Here is a 16214-nt window from a genome sequence, read left to right on the forward strand (position 1 = left end):
TTACATACTTAATCCAAGACCAGCCCACACAGAAACAAGTTTTGAAACCCTGCTGCACATTGGCCGCAGGAAGTTAAAATGTAATGCAGTTCTTATAGGAGCAGCTGATACTATTTTGCACTGGCTGCAGTTAAGTGAGAACCAGGCTGAGGAGTATATTTCAAAGAGATGTGCAATGACTGTGTGGATTGGTCTCGACTTAGTTAATCTGAGTCTTGAGGCTTTGGGACAGTGAGGATAAAACAGCAAGCAGTTGCGGCTTTAATTTTTTATTACGCTTATTTACATTATTTTCTACCTATGTTGTATAACAAATTTTTCCTGAACATGTTCAATTACATTACAAAATTAATATTAACAATCTCTAAAACAAAAGAGGGCTCATTTTCAAATATTAGGCGTGCGCATGTTAGCAATATCTAACAGCAAGATGAATTAATTTTTGAACCTTTGGCCTACATTACCTGAAAATCTTGATTTCAAATCCCGGTGATTAGATCTTACTAAGGATGAAAAAAAAAGAGCATTGAAAGCAGTTAAGTAGGTGGGTACTTTTGGTTCTGCGTAAGTTGTGACTTGAGGATACCTATGCAGGTTCAAAGTTAGGAGTACAACAAAAGACAGCAGAGGAAGAAATGATTTTAAACTTCCCTTTAAAATTAATCATCATTTACATTTGTTACATGATGATTTAGATTCTCTTATGGGTATATCTGTCTCCAGTATCATTCGATGATGAGTACTTCCTGCTTTCACAGAAAGTGTTTATATAATTTCCAAATTTTGGTATCAATGTTCTGATTAGTGAACATTTCCATGAGGAGCAACCAATTTTTAAGTGAGTCAAAACCATCACAGCGCACAAAAGTGTACACCAATGAGTGACAAAACAAATAATTTGGTTTTTTTAAATTGTCAACAATAAAAATTCTTTCGCAGGCGCACTCGTCATTGGCAAAATTTTCTGTGCTTTGAAAATAAAAATGAAAATGCATTTTTAAAAAAAAGTGAGACAATTATAAGGAGACTATCACTAAAGGACATTTAAAGGCAGTTGTGGTTTAAATCATAGTAAATAATTCGTCGTAAGACAGTGAGAAATAGATTGACTACCAACACAAAAACCATAGACAGCCATTACCACATCAAGAAACGAAGAGATTTATACTTGGTGATTTAAGGACAGTCATTAAGCAGTTCTAAGTTTCTGAATTTGAGCGAAAGACCTTAATTTTAGAAGATTTTCGTCTTGTGGCTCTTCAGGGTATCAGTAGCTTACTTTTCTCTTGTATAGCACTTGTAATAGGTCAGTTACACCAGAGTGTGAAAAGCATGTTGTGACGGATTAAACTTAAAGATTACCAATATATAAGATTTGTTCTACTGATAAGTTTTTCGGTCCAATATCAATGAAGCTATCACCTTCCCAAATGCATATTGATGAACATCTCTCAGCAGGTTATAGTATGCATTGAAGGCCAATAGCAGTCGTTTTCATCAAATTCCTAGGCAGGAGGTCTATCAAACACTTTCAAACTGAAAATCTGAATCTATTGCTCAATTTTGAGGAAACAACGTTTAGAGTAAGCGGGTGTAAGGATGCTCACAAAATCTTCAGATCATTTTGAGCTGTTAAATTAGTTTGGATTACTTGAATGAACAGCTGATTTAAAATATTGCAATATTGTGTAATTTACAAAGTTTGGCATATTTTGGAAAATTAAAATTGACAAGAAAGATATTGATTCGTAAAATTTATGAAAAATATGCAACTTGTTAAGTATATTTAAATGTAGAAGAACAAAACATTAAGAGCTCTTCCTCAATGGATGGGAGACTTCAATCTGAAAAATTTAAGAAACTGTTGGGTTACTGCCTCGGGTTGGATGGTCTTAAACAACGGTTGCCTAGGGCTGGTTGTATAGTAGGGGGATGGGGCTACAACTGAAAAGAGGCTCACGATTACCACTTGCGTGATACTTGAATTTGTAAAAAAAGACATTTTTTTAAAAAGATGCTCACTTCGTCTACTGACTATTGACCTTCAACACATACAATACTTTCTTTCACCTTGGTTCTATCAATGATGTATGCGAGACAGAACTAATGTAAATCAGTGCATTACTGACCAAAGGACCTATGGTAGAATAAACATGATGTTTACTATCCTACTGGTTGACTTCACATTTTTTTCGGAGGGCAAAACATAGAACACTTATTATTCTTTAATGATCTGTGAGAGTCAACCATCAAAATACAATTCTTAGAGGTGCTTGACTGACCCATTGCATGCGGACTCCTAGCTTGTGACGAAGATCGCTTTTAGACGAATACACACACACTTAGGCAAATATTTACGCGAGACAGACTGAAAAATGCTTACATGTATTTATGTGCGAAAATTAAAAATAGAAGACTCGAGGTTTCCCATGATTCAGATCTAAAAAGAGATGTAGAAAAACATACAAACTTGAGCGGCTGATCAGGCCTGTGAAGTATCAGCGCACTGAGAATATCTTAAATTAACAATATTCTTGATAGTCTTTCGTAAAATGCTTGGTAGCGGAGAGAAATTTTTCACAAATATATATGAGTCATGGTAAAAAGACTGACTTTTAAGAGGAAGAGCGAGACAAACGACTGACGAGACGTGCTCTTAGATTGCCAACCTTAAAACCTTCCAATGTTTAATTTTTTTAGGCAAAAACAAACTCTTACTTTAGCACATTTTTTTTCACATTATTAAACTTGTGCATGCGATGGTGACAATTTCGTTTTCAAAAACATAAATAGTTTTTTTTTGCTTGTAATTTTAAATTTGTATTGAATATCTGCAACATTACAAACTTAGATGCAGGTTCTTCTTTCACAATTTTGTCACTGAAATAAAGCATTTGATACTTTTATTCTTATAGCAAGCAGCGAATAATTAGTACAACCACTTTTTTTACTCACTCGCTTAGAAACAAGATTTCTGTCCTATTGAAAGAGTTGTTTACACGAGGGAGCATGCCAGTTTTTAGATGAGTCGGGGGGTTAACAATAAAATTAGGTACCAGCATTTTAGAAAAAGACATGTTCTGATTAAGATACCTACATCCAGTTGGATTGTTGCAAAATATTCCTCAGAAATTTGATGAAAATTGTCAGCAATCTCTCTTATGTCCTGCTCTGTTTCAAGAAAGAGCGAAGACTATTAACAGTAAGTAGTTGAATTTAAAGTTCGTTTTCTAGGTAAATATTTAGCCACTTTCTTCCAAATTCTACTGCACACTTTATGACAATAGATATGTATACATATAGAGCTACAAACACAACACTACAATAGTGCAAAATTACAGATCTTTGAATAATACGTATGCTGTTCTATCTTCATCAAGGTCCTTAAATTTATGTGTTGCTTATGTCCTCAGGAAGATGAGTTGATTAATTTACTTCCAGCTGAAGCAGGGTGTTCATAGATTTGGCGAGAAAAATTCCCTGACTTTCCCAGGTTTTCCCCGGACCAAAATAATTTAAATTCAAGATGGGTTCAAGTTTTTGATCCCTTTTGCAGCAAGTCTACCTGCAGAGTTGACACTGAGACATGGAGCATACACATGCAAAACAATATTCTAGTCTGAGAGCTGTGCAGTGGTAGAAAAATAGAAAAGGTTGAATGGTTTTCAAAACTATCAATCCTGCTCTTTCACCAGCGATTCTCGGCTCAGGTGAAAATGGACATTGTGGCGTTCAAGATTTTGTAATTGGGTCCACGTTAGAAGAAGGGGAGGTAAAGCTCATTTAAAATTGAATTTTCAAAGAAGCTGATATTCAAGACACTTAACGTTGTATACTTGCTGAAACTATTGAAAGAAGATGGTTGAAGCAGCTACAAACCGTGACTCAAGATTGGCTTGAAATTATCGGATGCAACTTTAGATTTTAAGAGTAGACACAAGACTAGTATTTAATGTGCGATATTGACACTGATGCAGTTGAGGCAAGAAGTAAAACTTCAGATGCCAAAAGTAGTGTATAAAAATTGATCTGGCTCCAGAGAAGTAAAGAGCAGCTTCTAAAACTAAGCTTGCAAATTCAAGTAATTTCTTATGTTTTAAAGTACCTATAAAATATGTCCTTTTCGGATAAGAAGTACACAAATGGATGCGGGATGTATTTACGGGCAGGATAGTGATTTACTACTCCTTAATCGAAATACCGTGTTGCATTTTAAAATGTTGTAAAGGACAGAAAAGAAGTACTAGGTGTTATTTTGTCCAAAAAAAAAGGGTCTAAGTACTAAGACTGGCTACGCATTCAGTGTTCTAACTTGACTTCCAAGGTACCAAGAGTGCCTTCAAAACTTAATTGCATGGAAATTTATACATTCTGTCAGCCTGTAGACAAAAACTGCGCTGTAAAAAAAGTCACAAGATTTTCCTTCAGAATCTTGAGTATAAAACGGATTCTCACAATGGGAAGTCCAGAAATCAACACCAACACGAGATATTAACAAATATTTTCAACACAGATCAAATGAAATTTGATTCAGGTTTTACATAAATCGATGGTTACAGTGCAAAAACCACGTATTTCTATAAGTGTTGCAGACTTCCTATCATGCTTTATTTTTCCTTTGGAAAACTGGTCAAAGTAATTTCCTGAAAACTTCTTTGATTTTTCTTCTCTGTTAGCAGAATTTTCTGTATAAATTTCAAGCTGTAAAGTTGCGTTATTTCTCCTCGCAAAAATAAAATAGGAGCAGAACCTTTGAAAACACTTCAACAGAGATACGTGGTTTCGCACTCCAGTCATCAAAATGATGTTGGTTAGTACTTTTGGCATTCAACCAATGTTAATTATGAACACTCACAGCTTTATTAGGAGTTCATTTCCAGACGTCATGTTATATGAATCATTTTCCTTCTAAAATGCAGAGAAAACAAGTTGCGTAGTGCTTCAATTCATATCTTGTCTAAAGGCCCATTGAAGAATCTGTGTCACTTTCTATCAAAATACTTCTTTGACTTGACAATATACCATCACAGAATCATGAGCCATTAATAAACACTTACAACGACAGATTCATTAGCTCTTGGAAGTCTAAGCTAGAAAAAAACAATCGATGATTGATGGGTTTGTTCTTGATTTTTTTTCTCTTTACACCTTCAATTTGTATTTTAAACATCAAAATACCCAATATTTCTTTAGATGTTTAATTAGTAAAATGTAACAAAGATTTTTAGTTTTACTTGGATTTAAAGTTAACATCTGGTTTCGCATACAGGAGAGGGAATATCAACCAATTCCCTATATTAGTGGCTGAAGTCAAACAAAGCAAATCTCTAAATACGACATTTCAAATTTCAAATCATGTTCTATATTTTTCAAAGAGGATCAAACTGAAACTCTCACAGAATATTTGTGAATGGATAAAAAAAATTCACAAAAAGGTAAAAAAAAAAAAAAAAAAAAAAAAAAAAAAAAAATTGTTGGTTAGCTTTCTTTTGAAAGAATAAAACACTGGAGGGGATCTGCAACGAGGAAATCTGAGATACGCCTTTTTTAAATTCAGCCATCGATATGTTGATACGCCGTATATTTAACTTTGTCCGAGCTAGCGTTTAAAATCCTTGAGAATCACGTACTAAGTTGAGTGATCATAGGAAACTAAAGTAAAAAAGAGTGATACTAAGGTAAAAATGCTGGCAAAAGGACATGTGAACGTTCTTAAGTTCATGTGATCGCTCTAACAAGAGTTTAAAACGCTGATGCTCAATGGGATTATTCAGACGTACAAATAGACATATAAAACAATGAAGACTTAACTGAGGTCTAACCTACATTGTTTCACAGCGATACAAAAGATGAGTGAAGGACAAGAGAGATTTTTAAAAAATTAGGCTAACAACAACCAAGACAGTTGATGGTTTGATCAAAGTGTAATCTAAGAATACAACAGTCGCGAGGGTCAAATAAGTGAATGGAATTTGCCCGATCACTAAATTTGGTTTGTTTTTGAGAGTGAAGTAAATGATAGAAAAAACACGAAGAGTATACAATGAAAGTCTTGTTTTAAAAGTCCCTATTATTCTTGCTAGCTATGCGTGTTAACAACTAAGAGATGAAACTTGTATAAGCTGTTTTTGGCTATCAAATTATTGGAATATACTGTTCTTGGCTATAATAACTATGGTTGAAGTTTTCAACATATTGATGGTGAAACTCTCGAACCACGTTTTTCGGTTTGCGACGTTGCAGACTTCCTGTTGTAGTTTAGTTTTTAAGTGGAGAACTACTCAACTTTAATTCTTAAAAAAAACTTCCATGATATTTCTTATCTTTTTAAAGCAAACTGTGAAAAAACTTTAAGGAATGATGTTGATTGGTTCCCTTTTAAAAAATAAAATTGGAGCAGAGATTTTTAAACACCGCAAACAAAATACGTCGTTTCGGAGTTTCACCATCCGTATTTTCTCCTTCCCTCACAATTTTTAGACATGGATTTAGAGAGAATGCAAGTATGAGGAGAATTTTGAAACACTTTCTCACATTTGCATTTGAATAACTTTATTGGCATTTAACAAATTTGTTTCATTTGTATGAAAATCTAGGGTTTCTACCTCCCCATATCTACTGCGAGAATTAACGAACAAAAAACTTCTGCGGAAAATGGTATGTCATAGATAGAAATCCATCGGCAGTTTTAATTAGACAAAAAACCAACCAAGGAATTGGACTACATTTTGTAATAAGAACCTGCATTTCTAGCTCATTTTAGGAACAGTGTGCACGTCATTGCTTCCCTTCTTCAGAAAGGTTCTTTTAGGGTTGAGTGAGACATGGTTGTTCCTATTTACAAAATGCAGTCTAATTAGATTGAGGAGAGTGACATCTTGTTTTGAAATTTAGGCAAATATTAAAGATTATTTCAACGTAGAGCTGCAGCTTTGTCATTATAAAAGTTTCATTTGATTTTTAGCCCCCCCCCCCCTCCATTAAAAGAAATAGCTTCAAACAGCAGTGACACGAAAAAAAAATCATGAAGAACTTATCAATTTAAAGAAGTTTAACTTGGGGGGGGGGGGGGGAAACTGTCAAAGTATGGAAACTAAGAATTTCTTCTTGGTCTTTTTTAACATTAAAATGCCATTTCACACTTTTACAAGTTTTTTTTCTTTGGTAAATTTTAAAAAAAGTTTTCTGTCAGTTATTTCGGGAATCGCATAACTCGGTTGAGGTGTTGAAGAACTTTCATTCGTACAATGAATCAGTGGAAAACAAGCCAGCTTTAATGCTTAAAATTTTCAAAGAAAAATTATTTAAACAAAGAAGAAAAATCAGGGGCATTTTCAAGAAATTAGGTTGATCAGTTTTCCAATTAAAAATGTTAAATGATAGAAACCCTGCGGCGCCGAAAAAAAGCATTGAAACATTGCTTGTGGTTTGCATTTCGCACCAATACGAATGAGAGTTCAAATTTGACAAAATGTGAATGTTCACTTTTTCTTTTGACCATCAATTTTACCAAGGAACTCAAAAAGGGTTTCTGAATTCAGAAACTCTTTTTGAGGGTTTATATTTAAAGCACTTTAACAATTTTTTTTAAGTCCAAATCAATGACTATACTGCTAAACATTGTATCACCATTTGCAGAATTCCTGTCCTACTTTATTTTTTCATCAGAAAGCTAGTTAACTTAATTTCTTGATAAGTTCCTTAATTTTTCTTTGCTCTTAGCAGAATATATTCTGTGTGGATTTCAAGCTATGTGGTTGATTTGTTTCTCTACGAAAAAATAAAATAAGAGCAGAACTTTGGAAACTTTGCGATGAAGATACGTCGTTTGGCTTTTTGGTCATCAAAATGTAATGGTAGGTAACTGTGAATAGGGGACTTTTAGAAGTTTCTTGTCAATGATTGCTAGTTACATACGTTGACATTGGATACTAAATTAATTGACTCACTGCCCAAGTTGTTGGAAACCCTAGAAATCCAGTTATGAAAACTAAAAATCTATCGATAATCTACCTAATTGACAAAGTAGTTTCAAGTGTGTATTTCTTATGCCAATTTCTCCAGTTGTTACAGTAATAAAAAAGAGCAGTAGAGGATAATGATTTACAGACCTAGTCATAACAAAGAGGGAAAAATTATTAAGCACTAGACGCAGAACCTGACAAAATGGAGCCTCAGGACACTCATTTACCGGTAAAAAAAAGATTACAGGGTCATTCTTAAAAACTAAACGATGAAAGACATATACTATTAAACTAAAGCGGAAAGTACCATCCCATCACTTGACAAAGTTTAAAAACTTAAAGACGAGGTCGAAGAGAGGAGGATCAAAGGTGGAAATCATTTGGACTACATTTTGCAATTCGGAACTAAAATTTCTGGCTTATCTGTAAAAACACGTATGTGCATAAGGAAACTGATGGTCCATACGTTTTTTCTAAACTGAGCCAAAAATTAGTCAAAATGTAGTCCCTTTGGGCGCTAGTTAGAGTACTCTGTTTTACTGATAAGAAAAGGAATAAGAGATTTGAGTCCAAATCAGATCAATCAAATTGGAAGGGAGGTATTTGTTCTGGAAACGGTTTATTTGAAGAGATATTAAGGGCTGTTTTCATAGTCCTCCTTCTGACGGCTCTTTTTCATATGATTTACACTGTCTTTAAGGGAGGTTATATAAGGCTTAGAACATGGCAACATAAAACTGGGAGTAAGATACAGCAGTAAAAGTTTGGGAATTGATCCCCCAAAGGGATTAAAATGATTTGCTACAGCAAAAATAGCAAAATACGGAAGAAAAATTTCCATGATTTTGATAAACAGAACGGTAGGTGCCAACCTACCTTATATTTTACAAAATTTGTAGTATATTTTCGTTTGTATTTTTTGTAGCAGCAAATCATTGCAATCCTTCTTGGGGTCTATTTTCAGAGGTATACTGCTGAATTTACTTGAGGTTTGCAGGATATGTCGCTTTTATGATTCTGTGTTCCAGGCTTCCTTTCACTTTCTTATGACAGTATAAACTACATGGGGCCTCTATGACATAAGGAGCTTTTTAAGGAAAGACTTGAATACAGCCTTGAGTATTTGAAATAAGTCAATTTTTTTTTCAAATTTTATTGAGACTTCTGAAGGGTTTCCATGAAGTTCCTATTTTCCCATATCTTTGACAACCCTGGTGCAAATTTGAATGAGAAGTATTGTTCGGAAGATTGAGGATGATGGTTCTTCTCATTATTTTTTCTTGTATAATTTTTTTTCAAGAATGGCAATCCTGGATAACACTGAAATGAGAATTATTTGGAGCAATGCGCCTAACCCTCCCCCCCCTCCTCTTTTTCATCATTAGATTTTAGCAAGGATTGTGTTTATTATCTTATAATTCCATGAGCTCGAATTTAAATGGGAGAGAAAAAACAAGGAAGTTCAGAGAGAAAGCCTTTGTTGTGAAAGAATGGTTCATTGACTCTTTTTATTTTTTCGCAAGGCTAATAGACTCAATAGAGGGCTTGATACACGCTCCATGTTGGTTAAATTGGCAGAGAATCAAATTCAGCACATTTGATTTGTTGTTATTCTGAGTGGCCACAGTGCAAGTAATTTCATCGAGAAAGTGTTACAATAAGCTAGAAATAGACCGATCAGAACTGGAGACTTGCCTCATTGTATTTATAAACACACGACAAAATAACTAACTCATTCATTTAAGGCCCTTCCCCATTCTTGGGTACCTGACTTAGAAAAAGAGAGGAAGAGATTGAAAAATGATGGCTCAATAATATGCTCAAAAGATAGGGCTTGACTATTATATACTCTACTTCTTACTATGCTTTCTCCCATTTACTTTTCCCCTAATTCTGCCATGCTATGAGAGAACGCTGTATGGACTGCATTGTGCAATTTGGAACCGCAATTTCTGGCTCAGTTTGAAACAACGTGTGAACCGTTAGTTTCCCTATGCACAAAAGTGTTTTTACAAATGTACTAGAAATTACAGTTCTGAATTGCAAAATGAAGTCCATATGTTATGAGCACTAATATGTTGACAAATATGGTCTGATAAAACATTTCTTTTTGAGGAAAGGAACAAATATTTTTCTTGGAAATTTTAAAGAATGCAAATGCTTTGCAATCACGGATATTTTACAAGGAATGAATGTCCAGAAAAATGTATCCTATGAATAAATTAATGTTTGTCTCATTGGAAGAAATTTGGCAACAGCTGAATTTTCATACAGCAGAAATAGAGCAAAAAGGGTTCAGACTTTGCATCGTACCAAGGTTGCCAGGTTGCTAAAAAACCATGAGAAATTCCCTCTGTATTTCTGAACCATTCTAAACAAGGGATTGGAGATACGATTAATGGCAATAAAACTCAGATAAACACCTTTCATTGACCAAGGTTTTGAGAATAATTAAAATTCTACGAGTTTCTTTCAAGCTTTTTCTTGTTTCCAAAAATACCCTAAGATTGACCTATTTTCCAGAAAACTAGCAAACTGTCCAGTAAGGACTTCCCAGACATGCAATAGTATCTCGACTCCTTCATAAGAGATTATGATGACAAAATTCATCAAAATTTGATGATTTTTGAATTCGACCTACTCGATTCCTCCAATTCTTCTTTCAGGAGATGTAGAAAATTGAGTGTAAATCATACTTCAGAAAAGATTTACACAAGACTGTATACATTGATCTGATTAATGTTTGATACATCTCAACTTGGAGGGTTCAGAGAGGGGTTATGTTACATTTCATAGATATCCAATACAGTGAGAATTCAGTAATTGCTGTGCTACCTTGCTAAGGAAAAACGCTGTATGAGCACTTGAATGATGCCAAATTTCCTATCAGAAAAGGTTTATTTTTGACAAGCGTTATGAATATTTTTCCATGAAATTTTCAGACATCTTAGATCAAATTATGAACACATTTTTCTGAAAACCAGAGGCAAAATATTTACCAATTTTCCAGAGTATTCGTGATTAGTCAAAGGAAATTAAGCAAGTTCTGAAGGCTCATACAGCGTTTTTCCTTAGCACAGCAGTAAGGCTTTACTTCTTTTCTTTAAGAGTTGGGGGGGGGGGATGTGCATTCTGGCAACGCTGAGTTCGAAATTACAGTGAAAGAAATTAGAGCAACAAAATGTCATGGGGAGCCACGCAGGGAACTATCAATTGAGTACCAACCATGGAGGAATTCTTCATGATGGAATCATATTTTGATACGTTTTCAGCTAAATTAAGTAAGAACTTTAAAATTATGAAGCAAGAGAAGGGCACAGACTTAGATCAGTTAAATTTTATCACTAATTGAAATTGCAGTTCCTCAGTCAAAACATTAGAACTGAGTCTTATTCGACTCAGATAATATGTAGTAAGATTGTGTGCAGCACCTAAAATTAAAGAACACTGGAAGGAAATGCAAAATTAAAGTCGTTACTAATAATATGAGAGGATTCAATATTCAGTATACTAATTAGGGATAGTAAATGCTCAAAATCATAAAGTCTTTAAGACAAGAGGTTGGGTTCAAGTTCAAAATAAATGTTATAAAAAATGCTTACAGAAAGCTGAACTAGCTGTTCGATTCGAATACTCTTGGACAGTGAATATCAACTGATTGATGAGTTGGGGGCCAGTAAAGCTATCAACACATGACTAGGAACAAGTATACAAATTATTGTGGGAAAGTATAAAATTTGTCAGATAAATTGTGTGAATGTGTGCAAGGAGACAAACTCACTCTAACAGTTTAAAAACAAGGAAGAAGACAATGAATCTGTGAGAATGAAAACAAACCAACTTGGAAACTTAAAATGCCAAAATGTCATTTAAGATGCCTAAGTTAAGAAAAAAACCATTGAAAGCCGCGCATCTATGTCAACTTGGGCCTTTAAAAAGTCCCAAAATGCTTGTCCTTTGACTCCAAAAAGCTTTTTGCAGGACCATCTTATTCACCTACTGTGCAGTGTTTTGTGTCTCTTGAACACTTTCATTTTTCCGAGTTGGTGTATTTTCATTCTCACTGATTCAATTATGGAATAATGGCTACCAAATGACAGAAAATTTTTCCTAACTAGCCACCGATTTCTCCCTCAAGTAAGATTTTATTGTTTTTTTCCTCCGAATTTTTATCTCTCAATTTTTTGCAATGTTTTGAAATCTACCACTTTGATTTTCAAGCGAAAATAAGTGCTGGTCATGAGCTAAACAATCATTACACACTATCGATAAGTTGAAAATGTACAATAATTACAATATGGTTAAAAGTACTGCAGAATACTTTACACAAAGGAATACAAACTAGCATTTAAAATGATCAGTCATATTTATTTAATTATAAAATGACTAAGTGACTCAGTGACTCAACATGAAATGGGAAGGGAGAAAAAAAAGGGAAAGAGAGAAAGAGGAAATAAAAATTATAAAACAAAGTAAGGGAACAATGGAAAATTAAGCAATTCAAGCTTACGGATATTAAAAAAATATGACTTAGCTAAGTCAAAGCAGTCGGAGATCATTGGGTGAATGCTGACTGTGAGCTAGGTGATGGAGGCTAGGACACAGGAGGCAGCTTGGCAATGTGGTGGGACTCTGAAACAGTTACCGTTCGTAAGCTCGCTGATCCTGGAGTTGGAGGTGGTCGAGGCAAGCGTCTTCTCAGCCACTGATGCCTTAACGCAGCTGCTGGTGTCAGTCTCTCCGCTGGATCCCATGCCAAACATCGGCGAATAAAATCCAGGAACAAGGGATCATCACATCCTTTTAATGCGCCAGAGAAGGTTTTCGAGCCTGGTGCGCCTCGAGTTTTGCCTCGGCGCGAGGTTCCTGGTCCTAATAAGGTCATACCGTTTGACAAAACAGTTTTACTGCAATACCGAGGGTGACCTTTCGAATTCATAAATATTTGAGTTCTTTTTGAAGCGCTTAAGAGTTCTTTTGGAGGAAGTCCAAGAAGCTCAATGATACATGCGAATTGATCTGATTCGTCCTCACCTGGTAACAATGGGAATCCGGTTAATAATTCAGCAAGTATACAGCCAAAACTCCACATATCTATGGGCATCCCATACTTGACTCCAAGAATCACCTCAGGAGCTCGGTAGAATCTAGACTGAATGTAGGTATACACTCTTTCATTCTCGTAACAACTGGAGCCGAAGTCAATCACCTGAAAAAGAAATCAGAAATATCACTATGGATTAGAAAAATAGGATATAATGAAATAATCTAGTGGACAAGATGAGAACTAAAGTACCATAGAACAAATTTTCTCATCAAATTTGAACTTATTGTTGAATTATTTAACTTGCGCTGACCAAAATCAACTCATGAGGGAGAAATCAATGTTTGTAGTTCGCATTAGGTACATCCCGTCAATTCGTACTTCCTGCAGAAAAAATTATTACTCAATATCAAATTACATCAAGTTAGCTTTTGCCAAAATACCCTGAAAGTAGATACAGAGTATATTGAGGTAGATTTATTACAAGACTTAAGTTTTCCTTCAGATACTTACTAAGAGATTAAAAAATTGTCACAGGAAATCAGCACCATACTGGGAAAATTGTTCCATTACAAGGAACTTGTAATGTTCTTGAGCACAGTAGTCAATATTCACTGGAAATTATTATTATTTCCATTCTCTTTAATCTGTGAAAACCCAATGAAAACCTCACCTTGTACGCTTACTAATTTCTTTTATAGTACTCGGGTAATGATTTCCTTTACCCCCGATTAATCATGTCATTCAGTGGCATGAATTTTTTATAATTCATTTTCTGAAATAATAGGTGGAACTAAGATTCTAGGAATTCGGTCACATTTTGGTGACCCTATGAGTGATCATTTGAACTTAACTATAGGTACAGCCCTGTTACATCAACACTACTGTCGGTTATTGATTGATCAGATTTCGATTGGTTTTTTCTCCCATTAGAAATTATTTTTGAACTTTTTAATGCACTTTCATGTTTTTAAGAACATTTTACATGCAAGTAGCTATACACCTACTACAACCCTGCAAAAATACATTGCCCTCCGTGTTGTTCAACAATCGGTCTGTAGCAAACTTAGCATTGACATAAACTCATTTGAAAATGCGGGTTGTTCCTTGTGGAACATGTCTTGAACATCACAATGAGTTCACTAGTACAGTCTGAAGTGAACTTTTTCAACTTTGCACAACAATTGTAATGATTCTTACAAAAATTTGATGATGGCCTGGAAAATATAGGTACAGTATTTAGAGCGAATTTAGGAAGAGATAATGCAAGGTCTAGTAACTGCTCTCCTAGGAAGAATGTAGGAAACAATTTTTCCATTCTTAATTTAAAGCAGTTGTGTGACAAAATATTCATTTTTTTGTGGCTAATTTTTATACAATTCTCCTTGCAATCAGCTCATACAGCTGTGCCAATTTTGACATGGGAAAGTAAGAAATACACACATAACTGACATATATTTGTACGAACCTTGATCCCACTTCGTCCTTGCTGCTTGAGAAGAATGTTTTCCGGTTTCAGATCACAATGAATTATTTTAAATTTGTTAAGGGCATCTAGACATTGAAGGAGAGAATGAGAAAATTTCCGAACAAGTTGCAAGCTAAATCCTTGAAACTTATTTTTCTTTATGAGCTCATAAAGATTCACAGATAATAGCTCAAACGTTATGCACATATGATTACGAAAAGTAAAACTATTGAACATATGAATAATATTCATTGTGTTGTCTTCATCTTGATTCCGAAGGTGTTCCAAGATTCGAATTTCTTCCTGAGCTTGCCGATGGAATCTTTTCTCATTTCGGACAACTTTGAGTGCAACATGTTCATGATTTTTGTGGTCGTAGACCTTTAAAACCTGTCCAAAGCTGCCTTTGCCTATAGTTTTCAGCACCTCATATCGATATGCTATATGGTCATGCGCAATATGAATGTAAGATCCCTGTTCATTATCATAACTGCAGTTGTTTGGAGCTCCTACGATGCCAGGTCTCTTCTTTGCAGATGCTCCGATGAAATATATCTGTGGGTAAGTGTAGATTTCAAGCAATTCATACGGAGTAAGTTTGTTAATATACATTTTTACAACTTGTTCTGGTGTGGCTACCATTGTTTTCAGTTTTGTGCCATTCTTGAACGGTACACAACTTTGAGCATCCTCAGAAGAACTAACTAGAGGTAAAGATTGATGGGTTGTGTTAGTTGTGCAAGAATTAGTGCTCTTGACGCACATGTTGTTGAAGTCATCATTGATACCGTACTTCAATGGGGGCAGATGATCTTTCGACTCTGTGTATTCTTCATTTGGAACACTACAAGACGCACCGTTTACATTATTGACCACAGATTGATTACGAGACAAAGGCATGTTTATATCTTGAAGGACCGGACCTTTGTAATCACCACTCGTTTTCTTGCTGTTAATAGAAAATTCTACGGGACTAGGCCAAGTTTTGAGTTGGGAGCCCATACTTCCTGGAGACGAAACATTCCCGATTCTATGTGAAAGCTTTAGATTTACTTCTCTGACGCATAATATCCAATCCGACTTAAAGTTCCGATCTAACAGGTAGTGAAGAAGGTACTGGGTAGGAAAACATAGTAAGTTGACTCTTGGTGGGTCGAGTTGAGAAGAACATCAAAATGAGCGTGGAAAAATGTGGAGTTATGCGTGTGGTTTCTGCTTGATAATAGTTGTCAACGGGTCACTTGAAGTCACTGAGAAATTCTCGAAATTGAACCACTTTACTTTTTCAAAAGAAAAGAAAACACTGGCTGACACACATCACATTGAAGCTGGAGGAGACAAAAAGAAAATTCTTGCATATTTAGGTTATGCATGACAATGCAGCCAACAGAACGCTGGAACTCTTTAGTTTAACTTATTTTTGGTATCAATGTTTGAATGATATTTAAACTGTTATGGGCTGATAAGGGACCACAGATAAATATTTCTGCTCAATTAAAGTAGGCTGCAAGCAATCAATCCTATTTAACTCTTCTTAGACTAATTACCAACAATTTAAATTAATCAATAAAGTGTATTTAAGGAGTAGGGACTTTCTCTTTGTTAGGATGCTATTAAAATCCCTCTTGTTTTTCCCCTTAGGGGCAAGCACTAGAACTTTCTTGATTCCTCATCTTTTCATCGACAGCGAAAGGAAGATGATACTGTATACTTTGTTTTAACAGCGTTTTTGAAATAA

At 34.9% G+C, this 16214-nt stretch overlaps 1 protein-coding gene across 1 annotated transcript; it reads right to left on the reverse strand.

The window, feature by feature from the left end:
• Positions 1 to 253: 253 nt before the first annotated feature.
• Positions 254 to 15954, reverse strand: LOC109044539 (dual specificity tyrosine-phosphorylation-regulated kinase 2). Its single transcript, XM_019062322.2, has 2 exons — positions 14477 to 15954; positions 254 to 13173 (listed from the first exon to the last, which is right to left on the reverse strand). Exons 1-2 carry the CDS (start codon positions 15476 to 15478, stop codon positions 12559 to 12561), a joined length of 1617 nt encoding a protein of 538 aa, XP_018917867.1. The 5' UTR covers positions 15479 to 15954; the 3' UTR covers positions 254 to 12558.
• Between the last annotated feature and the right edge of the window lie 260 nt (positions 15955 to 16214).

This window comes from Bemisia tabaci, chromosome 8, assembly GCF_918797505.1.
Source record: "Bemisia tabaci chromosome 8, PGI_BMITA_v3".
In the NCBI taxonomy this organism is placed as follows: domain Eukaryota; kingdom Metazoa; phylum Arthropoda; class Insecta; order Hemiptera; family Aleyrodidae; genus Bemisia; species Bemisia tabaci.

Bases quoted from the DNA above. Each gene is read 5' to 3' on its own strand.
- LOC109044539 (XM_019062322.2), bottom strand. From the start codon at position 15,478: ATGGGCTCCCAACTCAAAACTTGGCCTAGTCCCGTAGAATTTTCTATT. The intron at 13,174-14,476 runs GTTCGTACAAAT...TTTCTTTTTCAG, and splicing joins AAGGACGAAGTGGGATCAAG to GTGATTGACTTCGGCTCCAG.